General features: G+C 37.3%; 1 protein-coding gene across 1 annotated transcript in view; it reads left to right on the top strand.

Annotated features, from left to right (window-relative positions):
* The window catches only part of WWC2 (WW and C2 domain containing 2), a 170610-nt gene that overhangs the window by 90288 nt on the left and 54873 nt on the right, over positions 1-25449 (top strand). Inside the window, exons 4-5 of the mRNA XM_036228681.1 lie at positions 268-344; positions 23799-23878. Of these exons, the coding sequence (XP_036084574.1) occupies positions 268-344; positions 23799-23878 (157 nt within the window). The remainder of the gene's footprint in view (positions 1-267; positions 345-23798; positions 23879-25449) is intronic.

Raw genomic sequence — 25449 nt, 5'->3', positions numbered from 1 at the left:
TCCTCTAAAATTTTATGAATTGTTATAAAATCCAGAAGAAAATTAAGTATACCAGGGTCTTTATGACATTTTCTTTCTTGAGTTTTTTAAAATATATAAAAGGTTTGAAGATTACTTTTTATATTTAGGTGTCTGATGAATGACAGTAAAGGAATTGTAAAGTAAGTAAGTATCCACAGAAGCATGTAAATCTTGTTTTGAGAGTTTGTAAATTCTAAACTGAGAGCTAGTTATGTAACTTTGTTTTTCATTTTTCTCTTTGAAAAGTGTTCTCAGGATCTTCATCTAGTACTAAATATGATCCTGATATTTTAAAAGCCGAGATCTCCACGACGCGATTAAGGGTAAGAATTTTTTATTGTGGTTTTACATTCAATGTAAAATTCAGTGCATAGGCTCCGAAGTAGGGGAAGGGGCTTTAGTGGTCTCCCGCCATCTCCATGCAGTGCGGGATCCTCCTCCACCTATTCCTGATGGGCGGTGTTTCTGCCTTTGTTAGAACTTTTTCAACGATTGAGTTTGTTCATGTTATTGAGACAGAGAGTGCTTTATTACTGGGCAGTTTTATTATTTGCAGTTAGTGTATTGAATCAAAATTTTTTTAATTTATTTTAATGAGTTTCAAGTATACAGTACATTGGTTAGACATCTACATAGTTCATAAAACAATCTTCCCAGTTTCTCCCTCCTTCCCCTGACCCTCCACCTAGCCAACATATTAATCCGAACTGCATTCCCTATGCCGTGCTCCCCATCCCCGTGACCATCCATCAGCTACTAATTTGTACTTCTTTAACCTTTCACTCCATTCTCCCAGACCCCAAAACCCCACTTTCTGTCCGTCACCAAATCGTCCACTATATTTGTGAGTCTGTTTTTGATTAGTTTGTCCTTTTTACTCCTTAGATTCCACATATAAGTAAAATCATATAGTGTTTATTTTTCCCTGTCTGATTTAAATACCTTCTAGATCCATCAAAGCAATATCTTTTTCCATCCTCTTCCTTTTTATATGTAGGGGTCTTGTTTTCTTATCCATTCATCTACTTTATCTTTCAGTTGGAGAACTTAATTCTTTTCCATTTGAGGTGCTTATTGATAGGAATGTAGTTGTTACCATTCTTTGTTTTTGTTTTTGATACATGCTTTTTCTTCTTAAAGACGTCCCTCCAACCTTTCCGTAATACTGGCTTGGTGGTGATAAATTCCTTTAGTTTATTTTTGTCTGGGAAGCTCTTTATCTGTCCTTCAACTCTAAATGATAGCTTTGCTGGATAAAGTATTCTTGGTTGTAGATCCCAGGTCTTCAGCACATCGAATATTTTGCCCCAAGCCCTTCTGTCCTACATAGTTTCTTTTGAGAAGTCAGCTGCCAGTCTTACGGGTTTTCCCTTATAGGTAACTATCTGTTTTTCTCTTGCTGTTTTTAATATTCTTTATTTGTATTTACCATTTGGCATTTTAATTATGATGTGTCTTGGTGTAGATCTCTTTGGATCCCTGGTTTTTGGGGTTCTCTGAACTTCCTAGGATTTTATGTCCATGTCCTTCACCAGGTTAGGGAAGTTTTCCATCATTATTTCTTCAAACAGCTATTCAACATCTTGATTTTCTTCAATTACACTAATTAGACGGATATCTGGACCCTTAATAGTGTCCCATATGCTCCTTAAATTATTTTTTTAGTCTTGGCATCTTTTTTTTTTTTGCCATTCTGATTGAGTGTCCTTAGCTTTCCTGTCCTCTTCAGTATATTGATTATTTTGAGCTATACGTGCTTGAAAAACAGCAAATGCAGGGAGAGGTTTTCTCTGAGCTCCCCTTATCTGCCTAAGGACAGATCCTCTAAAAGTAACTAGTTGTCCTAAATCCCCTCATGAAGAGTTTCATCAGCCAGGGAATATTGACTCTTATTAAAGAAGAGGAGACTGGAAGTGAACCCCACACCCAGACAAACTTTGTCATAGTCACATCTTATGTCTGTTCTTCTATGGACCCATTTATCTTTCCCCAAAATCATTTACTCTTTCCTAAGAGGCCTACATTCTCCTTTCCTATTAAGATGATATTTAAGCATATGTTTAAGCCACCTTAGAGAATGATGCATTTTTTTCCCTGAGTATCTCTGTGTGTATACATGAGGTATACATGTTAATAAACTTCTGTTTTCCTCTTCTTAAAAAAATACTTTCTAACTTTTCTAACTTCTTTATGATTTCTCATATGACTGTGTTGCTTAATTTTTAAATAGTTTGGAATTTTATTATCTTTTATTACTGATTTCAGCTTAATTTCATCGTATTTTTCAATTCTTAAATTTCTCTTTGATTGTTTTTTGTTTCTGGTTACTCGCCCAAATTTTGACCATTGATATATAATTTTTAAAAATAATCACAGTTACTTTTTAAATTTCATGCCTCGATTATGTAATATCTAGATTTCCTATATGTTGGAATCTGCAGTATGATCTGAAGAATGATTTTGATTTTTGGTCAATATTTGACTTCTTACAGCTGCTTACTTTTTTATTAAGAGCTATATGTTATATATTAAAAAGTATAAAGATAATTTGAGGTTTTGGATGATCTTGTCATCCTGTAGCGAGAATTTAGTTTTTAACTTCTTTTAGGGAGTTAGGCCAGGGGTAGGTAATTTAATTCAATCAGTGTTTGGGGTCTGAAATCTGGACTTCATTCCTTTTGTAAGAGTGAGCCTATTTACAGTTTACCCTTCCTCTTAGGGCAAAAGCTCTTCAAAATTCCAGCCAAACCCCTGTGCTGGTTTATGAGGGCCCCACATGTTTGATGGAGACTGCACTCCAGATCTCTCCCAAGTGGCTCAGCATTATGGGACTGCCAGTTCGCATCTCAGGGTCCCAGCCACTACATTCTCCCAACTTTTCAGTGTCTGTTGCATATGCAAATGCCTCAAAAGGGAGAACAGTGCCCAGTCTGGATCATGACTATAGGCTTCCTTTATCTTTTGGGTCTTTAATACAAATTCTTGCTGCCTTGGTAGTTTGCCAGTGTCTTCAAATAGATGTTTTGTTTGTTTCTTTTTTTCTCATAACTTTTCTACTTGTTCTCAGAAAAAGAATGTAAAAAAAGTTTGTCTATACTTCATGGAAGCCAAACATTTCCTCAGTTTGGATTTCTGGGTTAAATTTCAGGAGTCATTGATAGAAGTGTTCTGTGTCTTTTTAGTGTAAACATCTTCCTGTGCATCATAGACCCTTTACTCTTTCACATTTCTCAAGAGTATCTTGTGATTGTTTGTCAAATGCCTTGTTGCTGTTTTTCTGTTCTATACCTACACATGTCTGTGATCTACTAGGCTAGTAGATACCTTATCTGAAAAAGGGAAATGAAAATACTTTGTCAAAACTTACTCTTAATAAACCTCAGTACTTACTTGAGCTGCGTGTTTCTCAGGAATTTATTACTTACCATTATTGTCCTTTGAAATTTTAACCACTTTTCACAGTACTTATCTTTGGAAGACACATTGTAAATCCCCCTTTAAGAAAGATGCAAACTAAGGAAGGGAATTAAAAACAAAAAATATATAGGCTAGGTTGTACGAATAACCATGTAGAAGGAAATGAAGCCTCATGTCAATCCTGGGAAGATCCCAGGAGAGCCCACATGCTCACATGCCCCAGATCTGGCTCCTAATGCAGCAGAATCTTAGATAAAGCTTATTTAATGCCAGATTTAACATACGCTTACTATCAGAAGCCTGTGTTTCATATACATTGTCACCGCGCGACCACAGAGACTATAGGAGTACCCTCCTCAAGAAGGTCTTTCCATCACTAAGAAGATATAAAACACTTTTAAATAACTAATTAAAGATCAAAGTTGCACTCTCTTCATCTCTTTTATTGGTGCTTGTTTAATACTTTCTGTCAATGTAAATGTCTTTTTAGAAATGCTCCCTTAGCAAATTGGCCCTCGTTGCTGTTGTGAAGTTTTGAGCTGAGTCATGGTTTGAACACTGTGGGACAGATGGTGCACTCTCCCTGCTGTTGTGTGCACATTTTGGCCAAGCACCACTTTCAGAATGCCCTGACCATTCAGAAGTGGATGAGTAACTTGGCAGAGTCTCATGGAATTTGATAAACTGTCCTTTTTGGCTCATCTACCCCGTAAGAATCCCTGTGTGTACTAAGAGTCCCTTTCATAAATTAATGCCACAGAAATAGTAACTCAGGAATAAATTAATTCTTCATCATTTTGTTGTCCTGGAGTACCTGCCAGCATTTTTGGTTATGGTAACAATTTTTTAGGCAGAGCCAAACACTAACTTCATTTTTCATTGTTTTGATGCAACAGTATTAGCAGGGGTCAAGTATTTGAGAACCATCTGTCTACAACATCTGTTTTATATTATTTTATATTATGGTCATAGGTATTGATGATCATTGGGTTTCAATTTCCTCCTTGGTCAAAGGAGATGATAACTTCTTGGCATCTCATTTCTAGTTGTTTGAAATAGTGAAATGAATAAATTAATGCTTTTTTATTAATATACCATAACTTTTTAAGGTAATGTTTGGAGAGAAATATAAAATTTTTACTGCAAAATTTATTATTTGTTCATAATAGAGACAAACCATAGTCATTTGGAGTAGGGAATGTAATATCTCATACAAACTAAAACTTAAATTCAAGTAATATTTTTAAAAATGTATATCCCAAATTACAAATAGTTGAGGTATGATGAAAATTTGGTGGAGAAAATGTTTGATGAATTTGATTAAGGTTTTTACTACTATTTTTTATTAAACTGAAATAAAATATTAAGTATAAAAGAATCTTCAGAAATACCAATGCATTTGAGAAATTTATTGAGCACTATAACAATCCTCTGATCCAACTTTTAATTTTGTAAAAAAAAGAGAAAGAGAGAACAAAGGCTCCTTTGGTTAAATTATTTGTACTCTACACACATGGCTGGTGAGTATGCACTGTTGTTAATAATAATGTACTATGGTCTCAGGTATATTCACTCACACATTGTTAGTGTGAATTCACTTTGGATTAATTTTAGCAATGGTGATGGGCTTAGAAAAGTTATCTATAATCTCATATATTTGTAAACTTGGGCACAGATTGTAAAAAATGGCAGTTAAATTTAAGGTTTAGTTCATAACTGTGAGTAGACTTAACTCAAGTGTACATCAAATTAAGACACTTTAACCACTGATATAACTATCATACAAAACTCATAGCAGTATGCTTCAAAAGAAAAGAAATATGCCTTCTGAGAATGTAAATGACTACAAACAAGGTTTATCTCTTGACTAGACATGAGAGAGATGTTTTTACTTGCATTACATTTAAATCTTAGTTTACATCCCAAATTCTTTCCGCTGTGACTGACCTGATTTCAGGGCATTGAAGGAGATAGAGCAATACTAATGCGCAGCACCAAACCGTGCATTAGGTTTGGTTTATCTTCCTTTAGGATGTTTGGAACTGAATTTCTTTAGCGGTTGGTGTAGGTTAGAAAATAGTAAACCAGTCTTAGTGAATTTTGAATGAAATGAAGAATGATGATGATTCACAGTCACGAAAGAAAAGACTAAATGAGGAAACAAGACTAAATGAGAAAACAAGACTAAGAGACTAATGCAAGAACTGATGCTATCTCCATTATGATATGCTAGGAACTTGAAATGATTAAATTCATAGCCCAGTAGTGCTTTCTTTCAAAATGCATACTCAGACCTTGAGTAGAGTAAAACTATAACACTTTAGTCACGTTTGTTGATTTTGTAACATTTTGTTTCTCTCTAATGATTTTCCTCTCCTTTCTGTCTTTGAAAGGTATCATACTATAGACTAAATAATATATATATGCTTCAAAGGAAATCTTTCTACAGCACTGTGTTTTTGGGGAGGGGATATTTAGTTTCTCCTCACCCAGATTAACTACGATATCAATCTCTCTGGCCATGACTTCCAGTTTTGTCCATCTTAATTCATAAACACCCTTAATGCTCATACCATTTTACAAAATTAAATGCTTTTAACTTTTCCCATGAGAGACTATACAGTTTAAACAGACAAGAATAGGAAAATAATGATTCATAAATGATCACTTTTAAATGATTCTATAAAGCCTGCAAAAATCATTTTCTCATTTTTTTAAACAGCTATCTGAAACTGTATGAGGTAAAGATATTATAATGAATACATTCAAACTACACTTCCTAATATTTCAATACCTTTTCTTGACATATACTCACTAAATACATCGGCTTAATGTGTTCACATTAAATTTTGGGAGAATCACTCTCCTGAGGCCGTGACAATGAAGTTGTGAGAGATAAAAACATCTGTTTATACTACATACATTTTGCAATCTTCAGCATTTTCACGATCATATTTATTTCTAGAGTTGAGGGTGGTAGACATAGCACTACAGCTTCTACTTAATCAAAGAACCAGAATCCGAAAGAGCTCCTTCAAGATATAGAGGAATAGAATTATATGATTTGAGAGTAGTCAGTTGGATCCCAAATCTAGATACTGTGCCTAGAGAGAAAGAAAGAAAGATTGATGAAATAGGTCCAACAGGGAGTCTGTCTAAAATTCAGATATTCTGCCTAATATTCATGTTGGAATCACATCAGTATCTTTTAAAAAATCAACTACCTTCTGATTTTGCCTAGGAAGGATTAACTGCTGTAGGAATTGTTCTTTAATAACAGACAATTAAAAAACCGGAGAAACTCTATAACTGAAACTCTCTAACTGAAGGGGAATGGGAGGTGAGCCCTGAGATCATACCATCTTCAGTGCAGGGCATAGGGCTCACCCATAATCCAGTGAAGTGCCTGAGTTGAAGAGACAGAAGACTAGAGTTCGGTGAAGTGGAAGTGTCTAGGATTGGTGGAGCATTTCGGAGAGGAAGGAGCTACAGTGAGAGAGAAAGAAAGCAAGAGCAAGTGCTGGGGATTTTTAACAGGATATCCTCAAAGAAAGCAGGAAGACAAACAGTTCTCAGAGCTTACACAGGGCTGCTAATAGTTCATGTTTTCACCATCCAGAATGGAGGGACCTTGTAAGACATAGAGCGTTCGGTAGAGACCTCAGTAGTGGAGCCAAATTAATCCAAGACCAAAGGCTGCTACAAACATACCCTAACAGAAATTAAAAGCAAACCTTGAATGGGCCAGATTGATTTAAAATATTTAACTGAGTGCTACTAGAAAGTCTAGCATTCTAATAAAATCCACCAACAACAGTGTAAAATACACAGTGTCTGGCAGCCTGTCAAAAACTTCCATGCATGTTGGGAATGAGAGAAATGGGGAAAAGCAGAAGGAAGGGACTACCAAGGGATAGTGGGAAGCTTTGGGGCAATGATGATGTGTTCTTTATCTTGATTCTGTTGGTGGTTTCATGGGCATAACATGTCAGCACTTAGCAAAGTATATAGTTTAAACATTTATTTCATTATAAGCCGGTTATGCATCAAGAAAGCTGTTAAAAATTATCAAGCATTCAAAGAGCAAGAAAATAAGACTTGTAACAAAAAGAAGAAATGACAGCTATGACTTAATTAGCAAATATGTTAAACCATACTACATATATGCTTAAGAATGTACAGGAAAACATGATGAAAACATGATAAAAATGAAGATCAAAACGGAACCTTTACAGAATAAAAATACAATATCAGAAATGAAAAATGCATTGGATGAGAATAGCCTAGATGCTGAATAAAAATCAGTGAATTCGAAGACATGGGAATAGAAACTACGCAAAATGAATTACACAGATGATAAAAAGACTGAGAAAAATTTAACAGCACATCAGTGTCCTGTGGTATAGTCTTAAAGGGTCTAGTGTACGTATTAGAGTCCCCAAAAAAGAGCAAGGAGATGGAAAGCACAAAAAATATTTGAAGAAATTAAAACTATAAGTCTGTAGGTACAGGAAGATATTCCAAATCAGAATAAAACAAAGAAGATTACATCAAAGTATATCATAATTACATTTCTAGTAATAAGTGATAAAGAGAAAATATTAAAAGCAGACATAGAAATTAGGCACATTACATAAAAGGAATAAAGATAATAATTACAACAGACTTCTCATGAGAAACCATGCAAGCTACAGGACAATGGACTGATATCTTCAGAGTACTAAAAGAAAAATGTCAACCTAGATTGTTGTACCTAGTGAAAATTTCTTTCAAAATTGAAAGCAAAAAAAAAAAAAAAAAAAAAAAACAACCCAATTCAAAAATGGCAAGGAACTATGGTAGACATTTCTCCAAAAAAGATATACAAATTACCAACAAGCATATGAAAAGATGACAAACATTACTAGTCATTAAGAGAATGAAAATCAAAACCACAATGAGATATACCCATTAGGGTGGCTATTATTAAAAAAAAAAAAAAAATGGGAGAGAAGGAGGGGGAAAGAGAAAGAGAGAGAGAGAGAAAGGCAGGAAGGAAGGGAGACAAGCAGAAAAATAACAAGTGTTGGTGAGGATGTGGAGAAATTGGAACCCTGTGCATTGCTGGTGGAAATGGAAAATTTTACAACCACTGTGCAAAAAAGTATGGCAGTTGCTCCAAAAGTCAAACAGAATTGCTATGTGATTTAGGAATTCTATTTCTAGGTATACCCAAAGGAATTGAAAGCAGGGACTCAAACGTATTCTTATACACCAATGTCCATTGCAACTTTATTCACAATAGCCAAAAGGTAGAAACAACCTTTATTAGTCAGAGTTCTCTAGAGAAACAAAACCAATAGGATGTAAGTATGTATATATATAAAGAGACTCATTATAAAACTTGACTCACATGATTATGTAGACCAGCAAATCCAAATCCACCATGTGGACTGGCCAGTGATGCAGTTTCTGTTTGAAGCCAGCAGGCAAGAGACTCAGGAGAGCCAGTGGTACAGAAGTCTAAAGGCAGCCTCCTAGAGAATTCCCTCTTACTAGGAAAGTCTGGTCTTTTTGTTCTAATCAAGCCTTCAGGTGATTAGATGAAGCCCACCCCCATTATGGAGGTAAAGCTGCCTACTCAGAGTTTACCAACTTAAGAGTTAATCTCATCCAAAAACACCTTCCAGGTTGACACACAAAATTAGTCATGGCACAGCCTGTATATCCATCAATAGATGAATGGATATACAAAATATGGTACACAGGTATGCCTCAGAGATATTGCAGATTCGGTTCCAGACCACCACAATAAAGCAAATATTGCAATAAAGTACATCATATGAATTTTTTAGTTTCTCAGTACGTGTAAGAGTTATGTTTACACTGTACTGTATTAACTGTGCAATAGCATTATGTTTAAAAAAACAATGTATGTACTTAATTTAAAAATACTTTACTGCTAAAAAATACTAACCATCAACTGAACCTTCAGCAAGTTGTAATATTATTGCTGATGTAAGGCCTTACCTCGATTTGATGAAAATGCAGTATATGCAAAGCAGACAATAAAATGAAATATGCCCGTATACATACAAGAGAATATTATGCAGCCTTAAAAAGGAATGAAATTCTGATACATGATACAACATGGATTAAATTTGAAAGCATTATGCTAAGTGAACTCAGCCACGCTCAAAAAAACAAATGCTGTGTTTCCCCTAGGTACCTAGTAGGCAGTTCATAGAAACAGAAAGTAGAATAGCTGTTACCAGGGGCTGAGCGGAGGAGAGAACAGGGAGTTATTGTTTAATGGGTACAGAGTTTCGCTTTGGGTGATGAAAAAGTTCTGGAGATGACTAGTGATGATCATTGCACTTAATTCCACTAAATCGTACATTTTAAAATGGTAAAGTTTATTATGTATATATTTTACTACAAATTAATTTTTTTTAATGTTTCAATAACAGTTGATGTTCAATGTTACATTAGTTTCAGGTATACAGCATAGTGGTTAGACGTTTATATACCTTACGAAGTGAATCCCACAGTACGTATAGTACACACCTGACACCGTACATAATTATTACAATATTATTGATTATATTCCCTGTGCTGTATTTTACACCCCTGTGACTATTTCGTAACTGACAATTATTACAGATTTTTTAAATGAAGGCAAAATAAAGAATTTTTCCAACAAACAAGTGCTGTGAAAATTGCTTGCCTGCAGAACTGTAATATATTAAATGTTAAAGGGACTTCCTTCAGACAGAGGAAAATGATACTACATGAAAATTTGGATCTTTATAAATAATGAAAAATGTAGGTGATAGCAAATAAGTGTGTAAATAGATAAGTTCTTAATAACTTAAAATATTTAAATATAATTGCTTATTTAAATAAGAATAAATATATTGTGAGGTTTATAAAATATTTAGAAGTAAAATTTGGGATATCAGAAAGGATAGAAAAATGGAAGGATATTGTCATAAGGCAAACACCCTACTCACAAAGGGATATAATATCATTTGTAGGTAGACTGTATATTTGATGAACTGGAGCAGGAGCAGCCAGAATTTTTCTAGAAAGGTAACAAATAGTAACTATTTTAAGTTTTGAAGCTATGGTGAGCAGAATTCTAAGATGCTCTCCAGGATTACCCACTTCCCCACCTTCCCCAGTATATGCACGCTGCATAACCTCTAGGCTGAATATGATGGATTTTACTCCTGTGATTGAGTTCTTCTGTATGGCACAGCTAACTTAGAGATGGAGAGATCATCTTGGTGGGCTGAAGGTATCTCATGAGCCATGCAAAAAGAGTATTTCTCTGGCTGGTTGTAGCAGAGGAAGTCAGATGTTCGAAGTACAAGGGGCTTTCGTGCACCACATCTATACTAAAGATGGAGAAAGCCACACAGAAAGGACCTGAGTGACCTCTGCGCTTAGCCAGCCAGGAAGCCAAATCACATTCCTACCTAGAGCCACAGCAGTTAAATTTTGCCAACAAGAAGAATGTAGTTGACAGTGGATTCCCCCCAGAGCCTTCACATGAGAACTCAGCCTGGCTGACACCTCCATTTCAGTTTTGTGGTACCTTGAGGAGAGAACCCAGCCAGTCCTTGCAAGCTATTAAATGAGTGTAATTTCAAGCTGCTAATTTTGTGATAATTTGTTCAGCAGCAACAGAAAACTGATATATCAGACCACATACAGTCTCCGTCAGATTTTTTCTTTTCATTTTTTTGGGGAAAATTATCAGAAACATGAAAACCATTCTTAACTCATGAGCCATGAAAAATTAGGCCATAGCAAATGACCCACAAACTGTCATTTGCTAATCCCTGCCTTAGAGTAACCACTAGGAAAATACAAGGGTATTACCAATAGCAGAGATAAAATAGAATCATTAAAAAAAAAAAAAGTTAATCCAAAAGAAGGTAGGAATAGAGATAGAAAGGATAAAAGAATATGTGATAATTAGGAAACAAATATAAAAATAGTAGATTTAAACCTGATAATATCCATAATTACATTAAGAGTAAAAAGTGTAAATGCTTCAATTAAAAGGCAGAAATTATCAGAATAGTTAAAATAAGAATCAACTCTGTGACGGCTACATCAGACCTATTTTAAATATAAAGACACAGGTTGAAAATTAAAGGAATAAAAAATATATACCATGAAAATACAAATGGCAAAGAAAGTTGCAGTTGCCATATTAATATCAAGTAAACTTTAGAACAAAGATATTATTATTAGAGATTTTCTGTTAATAACTCAGTTCATCATGGGACATAATGATGTATATACATAACCCTTAAAGATGTGTATACATAATGATAGAGCTTCAAATACCTGAAGTAAAGACCAGTAGCATTGAAAGGAGAAGTTCGAATTTACAATTACAGTCAGATATATCAACACTCCTCTCTCGGTAACTGATAGAATATACAGACAAAATCAGCACAGTTGTTGAATTGCAAACAATATCATCCACCAACCTGATCAAATTAACATTTGCAGATCATGCTATCTAAAGACGGCAGAATACATATTATTTTCAAGTGCACCTGGAATATTCACAAAGGAGATCTTAAACGAGGCTATGCTGAGTCCTGTGGCAACTTACTGATTTATTTTAATTGTGGAGATCTAGCATCGACTTTCCATATGTTTATCTATTATTTGTATCTCAAAGTAGTATATTTCATAAATGTTTCATATAATTTTTCTGTGACTTTTTTTCCTTTCTATTGTTAACCAGAGTTTGAATTTTTAAAACAATGTTGTGTTCAATTATCTTGTTTCTAATGACAGTTTACTTATTAGACATCACAAATGTTTCTAACAGCATCTGGGATTCTTTTTCCTCTATTCTTTAGTAAAGTCAAAAAAAATTTTTTTTGTCAGTAATCCTGTGACTATCTGGAGCTGATTTCTCATTTTTCTTAAAGGTGAGGGTTTTTAGTGATGTGGAAGCAGCAGTGAAGGGAATGCTTTCCAGAAGGAGCATTTTGACAGTTGCCCTTTGTTGGCTTGCTTGAGGAGCTCCCAGCAAGACTATAGAGATCGTGGTAAATGGAAGGTATTCAGTAGTGAAATGCCATTTTGCTCATTATGGCATTTTCCAGGTTCACTTTTAAGACAAACTTATGAAACCTGCCTGTCTTGTGATCTTTCCGAGGTCCACAGGTTTCTGGAATTTACCTTTCCTTCATCGTCATCTTCTTTCTTTTGCTAAAATGAAATTTATTACAATAGGATTGTAGGAAATTATAAGAAGCTCTGTGATTTACAGTTTTACTTATCACACTTAATCACAGCGTGTCCTGATTTTTAGAAATAACATTAAAATCACTTGAAGATATCAGCTGCTTTACCGTAGTCAGTGTAGAAAGAAGGAAATGTGCAGAAGTCGTGGCTCTCTTGTCTCCAGTTTGGTCCTCTAGGTTTTGATATTTGATTCCATAGATATAGGTCTGTACAGTGAGATGATTGGGTATGGCTAGTAGGTAAAGAGAAAGAAACACAGGTTCTAGGGTTGTGGGGCTATTTAGATCTTCAGTTTGGGTGGGATATAGGAATAATGAAGTTCCTAAGGTAAAATAAAGGCTATAGATTTTATTTAGGTCATTTTGCTACAATTCTACATTGTATTTCATCTATGTATTATCATGCCATTAATAACCAAAACTTTTATGATCATAGTTTTAAAAAAATTCTCCTAGGTTTTAGACTGCTCTCTGTTGCTCAATAGGAACAAAACCTTCAGCGGATTACGTATTCTCTTTAGGTCTGAGATTCCCCACCTATTAAATAAGAATTAAACTGTATCTATCTAAGAGAAGAGTTGTGAGGATTGAAAGTAGCTGTTTAGGAGATTGGATTAAACATGGCGGCATGAGAGACGTCCCCAGATCTCTCTTCTTGAAATGACAATAAGCTGAACACCTAAAACACAACAAAAAACACTCAAACTGCACACCAGCATGTCTGAGCGTGGGATCTGCTCATAAGAGCTACCACAGGTCAGAACCCTGGGCGTCAGGCGGTAGACTGGGAGAAACAAAGAAGCTGCTTCTTGCAGCCAGAGCTCCCTGTAGGAGGAGGGTGAGGGGAGAAGGAGCAGAGAGTTCCCTGAACAGCCCTGCCTGAGCGAGCTGTGAGCTCCACACAGCCAGCGGCAGTGCCCAATCATCAGGGGAGAAGGCAGAGAAACAGGGATGGCAGAAAAGCGAGGACAGCAGAGAAACAACAGTTGATTTTTACCAGCCCAGTTGCAAAACTGAGGCTGATCCACATCCTCCAACCCCCAACCCAAAGGGCCTCTCCCCCCATACCCTCCGAGACAGAACACCGTGGAGCCCCAGGGGAATCTGAGCAAACGCTACCGGAACTGTCACTAACAGGAACTGAGACTGAGCGTAGAGAGCATGATTAAACATCTATAAGGGGGAAAAAAAGATATTATTAAGACTGTATATAAAGCAGAGATCCCAGAGACTTAGACACCACCTACTGGAAACCAAGAGAAAAACACCTTACTTGCAACAGGTTGGGACCATTATATAAGAAATCTTATTTCTGGGGGGGGGGGGGGGGGGGGGGGGGGGGGGGGAAGCAGAACATTCTTCCATTAATTCCCAGAGGGGAAATAGACCATTAAACACCATGGACAACCAAAGTGACAAGGCATCTGAGAAAAAAAAGAGAGAGAAAAATCTCCAGAAAATAAGCTTACAGACATAGAAATATATGACTTAAATGACAGAGAATTCAGGATGGTACTTCTGAAAAAACTCTCACTGAGATCCGAAACAAATTGTATCAACAATTTCAGGAATTGAAAAAACAACTAGATGAGCAGAATGAGTTCTTTAGCAAGGAGACTGAACCCCTCAAAAAGAACCAAATAGACCTTCTGGAGATAAAGAACACACTACAGGAGTTGAAAAATGAAATAACAAGCTTGGGAAATAGAGTCGACCAAATGGAGGAAAGGATCCGTGATATCAGAGACAGAAATCTAGAAATAAATCAGAAGGAAGAAGAGAGAAACTGAAAAATGAAAAATAATGAAAGAGAAATACAAGAACTAGATGATAACCATCAGAAGAGGAAACATAAGAATAATGGGAATTCTCGAAGGGGAGGAAAAGGAGCAGAGATTAGAAAGCATTTTCAGACAAATAGTTGATGAGAATTTCTCAAATCTAAGGAATGAGCTGGAGCTTGGAATTCAAGAAGTCAATAGAACACCCAATTATCTCAGCCCAAAAAGACCTTCACCAAGACAGAGTATTGAAATTATCAAAAATCAACAACAAAGAGAATTCTCAGGGCAGCCAAGGAAAAGAAGCCAGTAACCTATTAGATTATCGTTGGACTTCTCAGCACAAACCCTACAAGCAAAAAAGGAGTGGAATCAAATATTTGAACTATTAAATGAAAGGAACTACTAGCCTAGAATAATGTATCCAGGTAAGGTCTCCTTTAGATATGAAGGAAAAATAAAGACCTTTCCAGACATACAAAAATAGAGGGATTTCCCCACTATGAGGCCTGCACTACAGGTAATACAGAAAGAGGTCAGCTCACCTAAAACAAAATGAAAAAACAAAACAAAACATAATTAAGAGTAAGGTGACTAGCAGGCTGATAAAAGCAGAGGAGTGCACCCTTTACTACTAACAGGGCATTATAATCTTAAAATAGGAAGAGATTTGCTATAGCGAGATAGTGATGAACATTCAGCATACATAGGGACAAAATAAGACAACAGTGACTGAAAAAGGAAATATTCAAAGATCTAAATTTGCAAAGGGGAATGGAGATAAGGCACACGCATATTCATAATGGTAACCATAGGCCAAAGATTTAGAACTGAAGTATATAACAAAACAAGAAGGACCAGAGAGAAAACCCACAAAAGCCAACCAAAATAACGAAAACAGAACACAAGGACAAGGACGCAGTGGGAACACTGAGCTACCAGAAAGCAAAAGATAAAATGGCTATAAGAAGACCTCATATTTCAATAATCACCCTAAATGTAAATGGGGTGAACTCACTAATAAAAAGGCACAGATTGCAGATTGGATCAAAAAACAAAACCCAACCATATATTGCCTCCAGGAGACACATCTCAGTTCCAAAGACAAATATAGACTCAAAGTGAAACGGTGGAAAATGATGTTTCAAGCAAATGACATTCAGAGTAAAGTGGGAGTAGCAGTACTAATATCATACAAAATAGACTTTAAGATAAAAAAAGTAAAGATACCGAGGGACACTTCTTAATGATAAAGGGAATCATGCACCAAGAAGACATAATACTTATTAATATCTGTGCTCCCAATCAGAAAGCCCCAAAATATGTAAAGCAATTACTAACAGAACTAAATGGGGAAACAGACTAAAACACTATCATAGTAGGGGACCTAAATACCCCACTGTCAGATATGGATAGATCATCCAAACAGAAAACCAATAAGGAAATAACATCCTTAAATGACACATTAGACCGTTGGACATAATTGACATTTACAGAGCCTTCCATCCCAAAACAGCTGCTTATATATTCTCCTCTAGTGCACATGGAACATTCCCAAGGATTGACCACATAACTGGGACACAGAAAGAGCCTCAACAAATATAAGAGGGTCGAAATCATACTAACCACATTCTCTGATCATAATGCTTTGAAACTAGAGATCAACTGTATAAAGAAAGTGGAAAGAACCACAAATAATATGGAGATTAAGCAACGTACTACTGAAGAATAACTGGGTCAGAAAATAAAAGGGAGATTGAGAGATACATATAAACAAATAATAAAGATAGTACAACTTATCAAAACTTTTGGGTCATGGCAAAAGCAGTCATAAGAGAAAAGTTCATATCATTACAAGCCTACCTCCAAAAACAAGAAAAAGCCCAAATAAATAACCTAATGCTTCATATTAAAAAACTAGAAAAGAAAGAACAAATGAAGACTAAAGTCAGCAGAAGGAAAGAGATAATCAAAATTAGAGCAGAAGTAAATGAAATTGAAAACAAAAAAAAACAACAACAACAGAAAAAGTAAATGCAACAAAGAGCTGATTCTTTGAGAAGGTTAATAAAACTGACAAACCCCTGGCTAGACTTACTAAAGAAAAAAGAGAAAGGACACAAACAAAATCAGAGATGAAAGAGGGGAAATTATGACTGACATTGCAGAAATACAAAAGATCATACTATGATCTTTTTAATGACCTAGAAAAAGTGGACCAGTACTTAGGAAAATATAGCCTTCCCAGGCTGAATCAAAAAGAAATGGAAAATCTAAGTAGACCAATCAGCAGTATGGAAATTGAAAGTCATCAAAAAGCTACCAAAATGTCAAAGTCCAGGACCAGATGCCTTCACCAGTGAACTCTACCAAACATTCAAAGAAGATTTAATACCTATTCTCTTCAAAATCTTCCCCAAAAATCGAAGATGAGGCAATATTTCCCAATTCATTTTATGAGGCCAATATTACCTCGATAGAAAAACCTGGTAAAGATAACACACAAAAAACTACAGACCAATATCTCTCATGAACACAGATGCAAAAATCCTAAATAAGATACTAGCGAACCAAATACAGCAACATATTAAAAAGATTATACACCACGATCAAGTGGGCATCATCCCAGGTGCACAGGGATGGTTCAACATATGTAAATCAATTAATGTGATACACCACATAAACAAATTAAAAAGAATCATATGATCATATCAATAGATGCAGAAAAAGCCTTCGACAAGATACAGCATCCATTTATGATCAAAACACTTAACGAAATCGGTATAGAAGGAAAGTACCTTAACATAATAAAGGCCATATATGGCAAGCCCTCAGCCACCATTATACTTAATGGTGAAAACCTAAAAACCTTTCTTCTAAGATCAGGAACAAGGCAAGGCTGTCCACTATCGCCACTGTTATTCAATATAACATTGTAGATCCTAGCAAGTGCAGTCAGACAAAAGAAATATATAAAAGACATCCAAATAGGAAAGGAAGAAGTTAAATTGTCTCTATTTGCAAATAACATGATTCTCTATATAGAAAACCCTAAAGACTCCACACGAGCACTACTAGAAACAGTAAGCAAATAGAGTAAAGTCTCTAGATACAAAATCAGTGTTCAAAAATCCATAGCGTTCCTATACTCTGATAATGAAATGTCAGAAAAAAAAGAAGTGAAACAGTGATTCCTTTTGCAATTGCAAAAAAAAATAAAAATAAAATTCCTAGAAATAAATCTAACAAAACATGTGAAGGACCTATATAATGAAAACTGTAAGACCCTATTAAATGAAATAGAAGAAGATGTAAAAAAATGGAAAGATATTCTGTGTTCTTGGATTGGAAGAATCAACATAGTTAAAATGACCTTATTACCTAAAGCATTATACAGATTTAATGTAATCCCCATCAAAACCCCATTGGCATTTCTTAAAGAAATAGAACAAAAAAATCATCAGATTTGTATGGAAGCACAAAAGACCCCAAATTGCCAAAGCCATCCTGAGAAAAAAGAACGAGGCTGGAGACATCACTCTGCTTAACTTCAAATTATACTACAAAGTGACAGTAATCAAAACAGCATGAGTATTGGCAGAAAAATAGACACATAGACAAGTGGAACAGAATCAGGAATCTAGAAATAAACCCATATTTATATAGGTAAATAATTTTTGACAAAAATGCCAAAAACATACAGTGGAGAAAGGAAAGTCTTTTCAATAAATGGTGCTGGGAAAACTGGAAAGCCGCCTGCAAAAGAATGAACTAGACTGTTGTCTATCACCACACACCAAAATTAACTCAGAATAGGTTAAGGACCTGAATATAAGACCTGAAACAATAAAATGCATAGAAGAAAAAGTAGGAATTAAACTCAAGGACCTTGGACTTAAAGAGGATTTTATGAATTTGACCTCAAAGGCAAGGGAAGTAAGAGCAAAAATAAATAAATGGGATTACATCAAACTAAAAAGTTTCTGCTCAGCAAAAGAAGCTATCAACAAGGTAAAGAGACAACCATGCGAATGGGAAAATATATTTGCAAGCAACACCTCCAATAGCGGCCTAATATCCAAAATATACAAAGAACTCATACAACTCAATACCAACAAAAAAACAAACAAACAATCACAAAATGGGTAGAGGTCCTGAACAGACACTTCTCCCTAGAGAACATACAAATGACCAACAAATATATGAAAAGATGCTCAACATTGCTAGCTATCAGGGAAATGTCAATCAAAACCACAATGAGATGCCGTCTCACACCTGTTAGAGTGGCTATAATCAACAGGACAAGTAATAACAAATGTTGGAGAGGATGCGGAGGAAAAGGAACCCTCATACACTGCTGGTGGGACTGCGAATTGGTACGGCCACTATGGAAAGCAGTATGGAGGTTCTTCAAAAAACTAAGCATTGACCTATCATATGATCCAGCATTCCCTCTACTGGGTATTTACCCCAAAGACTTGAAAATTCATATTTGAAAAGATATTTGCAGATCGATGTTCATAGCAGCATTATTCACTGTGGCCAGGACATGGAAGCAACTGAATTTCCTATGATAGATTATTGGCTACAGAAGTAGTGGTACATATATATGATGGAATACTACTCAGCCATAAGAAGAGAGAAAATACTGCCATTTGCAACTACTTGGATGGACCTTGAAATAATCATACATAAGCGAAATGAGCCAGGCAGAAAAGGTTGAAAATCACATGATATCACATGTGAGATATAAACCTAAAAGCAACAAATGAACAGGACAAATAAACGGAGACTCATGGACATGGACAATGGACTAGTGGTTACCAGAAGGGAGAGGGGAGGGGGAAAATTAAAAAAAAATAAAATGTTAAAAAAATTATGTATAGTATGAATAAAAAAACTGGCATTTAAAAAGAAAGAAAAAGAAAAGGAAAGAAAGAAAAGAGAAAGAAAGGAAATAAAGGAAAGAAAGAAGAAAGAAAGAAAGAAAGAAAGAAAGAAAGAAAGAAAGAAAGAAAGAAAGAAAGAAAGGAAAAAGAAAAGGAAGTGTAGGAGAGGAATTACGGAAGGACATACAAAAAAGCAAGAAAGAAAAAGAACCTCACGAAAGAACGAACGAACTAAGACAAGAACGAACTCTTCACGCCAGACAATCCATCCCTTCCTTCCTTCCTTCCTTCCTTCCTTCCGTCCTTCCTTCTTCCCCCCTCCATCCCTCCCCTTCCTCCCTCCCTCCCTCCCTCCCTCTCCCTCCCTCCCTCCCTCCTCCCTCCCTCCCCCCTACCTCTTCCTCTCCCTCCCTCCCTCCCTCCCTCCTCCCTCCCTCCCTCCTTCCTTCCTTCCTTCCTTCCTTCCTTCCTTCCTTCCTTCCTTCCTTCCTTCCTCCCTCCCTCCCTCCCTCCCTCCTTCCTCCCTCCCTCCCTCCCTCCCCCCCCTCCCTCCCTCCCTCCCCCGCCCTCCCTCCCTCCCTCCCTCCCTCCTCTCCCTCCCTCCCTCCCTCCCTCCCTCCCCCTCCCTCCCTCCCTCCCTCCCTCCCTCCTCCCTCCCTCCCTCCCCTCCCCCTCCCCCCCCTCCCCTTCCTTTCTTCCCTCTTTCCTTCCTTCCTTCCCCCCCCCCTCCCTCCCCCCCCTTCCTCCCTCCTCCCTCCCTCCCTCCCTCCCTCCCTCCCTCCCTCCTCCCTCCCCGTTCCCTCCTCCCCTCCCTCCTCCCGCCCCTCCCCTCACTCCCTCCCTCCCTCCCTCCCTCCCCTTTCCTCTCCCTCCGCCCTCCCTCCCTCCCTCCCTCCCTCCCTCCCTCCCTCCCTCCCTCCCTCTCCCCTCCCTCTCTCTCTCTCTCCCTCCCTCCCTCCCTCCTCCCTCCCTCCCCTCCCTCCCTCCCTCCCTCCCTCCCTCCCTCTCCCTTCTCCCTCCCTCCCTCCCCTTTCCCCTTTCCTTCCCTTCTTTCTTTCTTTCTTCCTTCCTTCCTTCCCTTCCTTCCTTCCTTCCTTCCTCCTTCCTCAGGAAGGAAGGAAGGAAGGAAAGAAATTAGTTATTTATATGTAGCACAATGTCTGGAATACATAAAGTACTCCTGAATTTTAGCTCTCATTATTCCTTCCTAGTAGAGTCCACATTGTGGTAAATTGGCAAGTCAGCATTAACTTAATCCTTTAGCTGTGATCTAAGGACATTTGTTCTTACATTCTGTGTCCTACATTTGAGGGTGGGTAGGAGAGTGGAAGCATAGAAGTAGCAAGCCTCTAATAGCCAACAGTGTCAAATGGTTCTCCAAGAAGAAAAGCTGTTGAATTAATTAAGACCATAGTTTTAACACCAGGAGCAATTAGGAATAATGTCTGGTTGGAAATAATATTTGTTTTCATTTGTCAATATAATAGAATCAAACTTTTCTATACCTAACAAAATAGAATGCAATATTGATATTCCAGAGCTGAGAATCATTCAGCTAATCCACTATGAAGAACCTCTAAAATAAAAACAGTAGTTTACAACCAACTTTAGGTAAAGTAAATAATGTGGAAGAAAACAAAACAAAGGTTAGCTTTCTCTGTAACTATCACTCAACATACAATAAAATGTTACATAAGAGAGGAAGTCTGAATTGTCAAATTTTAATTTTAGGTTTTAATTAATTTCTGAAAAAAAATTGGTGTGTTATCACAGCCCAAATGATTTTAAGTAGAATGCTATTTGTTGTCAATGAGATAATACTAATTATTTTAATTCATTTCTAAGTAAGCTCACTATCACTATTTTTTTTTTTTTATCAACTGTGCTTTCAAAGGTAAAGATAGGTTTCAGCCCAGCTGTTTGAGTTGCTATTGATTTTTGGATTAACTGTTGTTGTTTTAAAATAAAATGTTACAGTCTTTTTGGTAAAAAGCTCTTGAGAGTGCCGTCAGAAATAGAAGTACATCTGAAATGAGCAATAGCTCATTGATTACTGATGGCTCTTTGACATAACAGTCTAATGCTAAAACTGAAATGTCTTCACCATACACTGTGAATGCGGTCAGCCCTTATCCCAAGTCCTTTTCTCCTTAGGATTCCATTGTTTATACTTCTTCGTAGTTATAAATCTAGCCTTGCAGGACAATTAGTTGCATTTTCTTTCCCTGATAAAATGTAAATGCCTTAAGACACAAACTGCCAAACACTCAGATAAATTATTAAATATTTACTCTATCCAAAGTATTGCGCCTTAGGTATACAAACATGAGCATTACACAGCACTTGCCCTCGTCATTTTATTACTCATAGTGCCTAGATTTCCTCTTGACTCTTTTTCTCTTACATTCCATGATGCTCTCTTTTTTCCCTCCAACTTTTCTTGCTTCTACTTAATGGTGTATTTTGTCTCTTCCTTTAGTAGTTTTCTGAATATGAAGATGGCCAACGTGTGTTTCTGAACTCTCTTCTCTTTTCAATACTCACGTACTCTGGGTGATCCCATTTATTCTTATTCATTTAAAATGTCATCTTTATGTCAATGGCTCTTAATTTAGTATCTCTATTCCAGACACGTCTTCTGAACATCAAAGTCTACATATTCCAATTGCTTTTGAAGTCTCATCGGTATCAGAAAAATATCTTAAAGAAAATCCTGATCTTTCTCCCCAAATCTGGTCCCACTCTTTAGGAAAGCACCTGCGTGCGCCCCAGGTGGCAAGCCAAGCTCCGGGAAGTGATCTTTGACACATATTTTCCCTTATCCTCCCTCTGGAGACATTGAGTCCTTCATCAAGTCCTGTCGATTCTACCTCCAAAATACCATCTTCCTCTGGGCCCTTCTCTCTATAGCCCTGCCGTCATGCCAGCTCACAGTACAGGTACCTCTTTTGGCCATTCTGATCCAATCACCAGAGTCGGCACAGTGGTCTTTTAAAATCTTAAAGCAGATTATGCTTTGAAAATCCCTCCTTGATTCTTATTGTTTTTAGGATAAGATTTAGAAATCCTCAACATGGCTTCAGACTCCATATAATCAGGCCTTCTTTTCCAGTTCCTATCTCATGCTACATACCACCTCTGTAATCCAGTGACAGTAGCATTTTTTGAATCCCAGAGATTTGATGAGTTAACCCCACACACACACAGATTAGGGTTTGTCCACAAGCTCTTTTGAGAACCCCCTTTCTACCAAGTGAAGTCCCACTAACCCCATCAGCTTAACATCGTTTTCTCAGACAGGCTTTATCCAACCCCCTTTTATATCTTGAAGTATCCTGAACTTTTCCTTTATCTCACCTATGGTAATTGGCAAGATTTATTTCATTCGATGATTATTTGTTCAATATCTGGCTCCCTGTTGTTCAAAAAGAAATTATTGAGGGCAAAGATCATGTCTGTTTTGTTCACACTTCAGACCCAGGACCCTCCACGTAGTGGAAAGTCAATAAATATTTGTGGAACGTGTAGAATAAATAGGAAATAAATGTTCAAAAGCACATTGAAATACTGTATAACAGAATGTGCTTAAAATTTCAGGCTATAACTTAACATTCAGAAATAAGTTTCTGATAGCCATGCGAAGAACCCTAGTTTGTGACTAAACCAAGCGTTCGCTATTCTTCTGACATATCAGATTTTAGTATTGTTATTACCAAAGAATATATTTGGCAATAGGAAAAAATTTTTTATCGGTTTGACATTAGATATTCATTGATCACCTACTGTTTGCATGGTACTGTTCTAGAAGTTCGCGATATAGCTGGTGTGATGCAGCTTACTTTTCCGTGGGGGACAGACAGTAAACAAGTACACAGAAAATTTCAGCTCTTGAAAAATACTATGAACAAATAAAAAAGAGTAATGGCATGGGTGGGGTGGTCAGAGGAGTCCTATTTGGAAAGGTAACATGCGAGTGACCTGAGTGACAAGGAGTTGAGTATAGAAGACTGGAGGGAGAAGTTGTCCGGCACTTGCAGAAGCACTGAGGCAGGTACCGCCTGACATCTTTGAGAAGCAGAGTTGTGCTCAGTGGTCCTGACGCCTAGCGAAGGAAGGCTGAATACAAGCTTCTAGGGTCAGAGCTATCTTGGCTGAAAGTTCTGACTCTCTCTTTGCTATTTATCACAAAATGGGCACAATAGGAATGTTGCTAAATAAGAGGATGAGGGTAAATATTAGTAATAATGTACATCAGTGATAATTTAAACATAATTAATCTATCCTCCATAAATTAGTCAAGGAGAGACTAGTAAAGTGAATGTTCAACCAAGGGCTGTGTTTATGTGTTTAATAGTTTACTAATGGATTATATTTTAAAACAGTGTTGCTAATTATTTACAAACATTCATATTTACATTGATTTCTCACAAAAGGTTAAAAAGCTGAAGAGGGAACTCTCGCAGATGAAGCAAGAATTGCTCTATAAAGAACAAGGCTTTGAAACCTTGCAACAGTGAGTATAAAAATGCTGAAATTGATTTTAGAGTAATTCAGAGCCCACTGACTTACACAAAGAAAATAGAAGTTCAGATTACATAAGAGATTTCTCAAAGAAACATAAAATAAAAAGCTCAAAGTTCTGAACCAAAAACAAAAAAAGCGATCAACCAACAAACAAAAAGCTTGGGAAAATCTATGTACATTGAAAAGGTCCGAAGTTTTTATTAATTGTTAGAAATCCAAAGAAACCAAAGTGAAAAACTTTACTTTGTCTCCTGGACACCTTCCAGCTGCTCCAAGATTGAAGGATGTGTGAGGCTGAGACTGGGCGCAGAAGCGCCTCTCCGCGCTCTTCCCCAGGGCGGCACTGAGTGAGCCTCCTCTTGCTACCCTAGGCCCGGGCTGGAGGTGGCCCTCAGCCTCTGTCAGCCCCAGCCGTGACCCAGAGTTGAACTGAGACTGATCTTAGAGAGCGAGTTGGGATTGTCAGCAGAGGAGCTTAGTGAGTCCCTCACTTCCAGGTGCCTTCTGTCCTTCCCAGTTCTATGCTGAAGTCTCATAGGCCATTGGCATAGCTCTGGCTGGGGCAGGTTAAATGCAGGTATAGAGGACAGAGGGTTGCAGGAACTGGTAACCCTTACCCCACTGCCAGTCCCTGGAATTCGCTGTACTCCCCACTAAGAGGCCTGGCCTAGCTAAACCCTGACAGGCTCACCGAGACGCCCCACCTCTCACAGTCCCCACCCACAGGGGCGCTGATGCAAGGGAGAAAGCCGATGGTTTTCACAGATATGTGACCAGAAAGCAGTATCCTTGAAAGGACTTCAGCTGCTTTGACTTCCCTCCTCTGTGATGCAGGGCTCTGTGCCACCAATTTTGGTGCAGTATTTATAGGCATTTCCCTGATCCGTCTTGTGTTGTTCTCCGCATCTTCTTCAGTAGCAATCCAAGGCAGCCATGCATCACCCGTTTTAAAGATCCTATGTGTTCGCTGGCCTGGCAGGCGTAAGCTGATTGTTCTGTATGTTTGTTTGGATGATGAATTATATCTCAAGACATCCAGTCACTCTCTTGACCACCAGTCATGTGACTAGCTTCAGATATTGATTTAATGGCTCACTCTTCTTTTTTGCCTACTCACCTCATGTAATCTTGATCATGATATTCTTTCAGATGCTCCCATCCTGACCATATATTAACATAATCTGAGGAGCTCTTAAAATAACACCTTTCTAGTCCTCCACCCCAGGTGTATTTTATGACTCTCCATGTGGTTCTTAAGCAGAGCTATGTTCTCAGAACTTAAGTTGGTTGCAGAGCTCCCCTAAAAACTGGGCAGACCGAGAATGACACAGATGTGTTATTTAGTAATTGTATGTCAACATAAAGGAGGGTTTTGCGGCAAGAGTGGAGAGAGAAAACAAATTTTAAAGAGCACCACAAAATGTTTAGCCATCCGTTAAACATTTTTGAGGCACGTGAAATTATAACTCGTGTCACCACCCGGGATTAAAGGTTAGCCAAACTTGCTGTTTTTGTTATATTGATACAACAATGCTGTATTGTTTCAAAGCAATTTGCTTG

This window comes from Rousettus aegyptiacus, unplaced genomic scaffold (assembly GCF_014176215.1).
Source record: "Rousettus aegyptiacus isolate mRouAeg1 unplaced genomic scaffold, mRouAeg1.p scaffold_m13_p_11, whole genome shotgun sequence".
NCBI lineage: Eukaryota > Metazoa > Chordata > Mammalia > Chiroptera > Pteropodidae > Rousettus > Rousettus aegyptiacus.
This window is presented reverse-complemented; position numbering and strand designations above follow the sequence as displayed.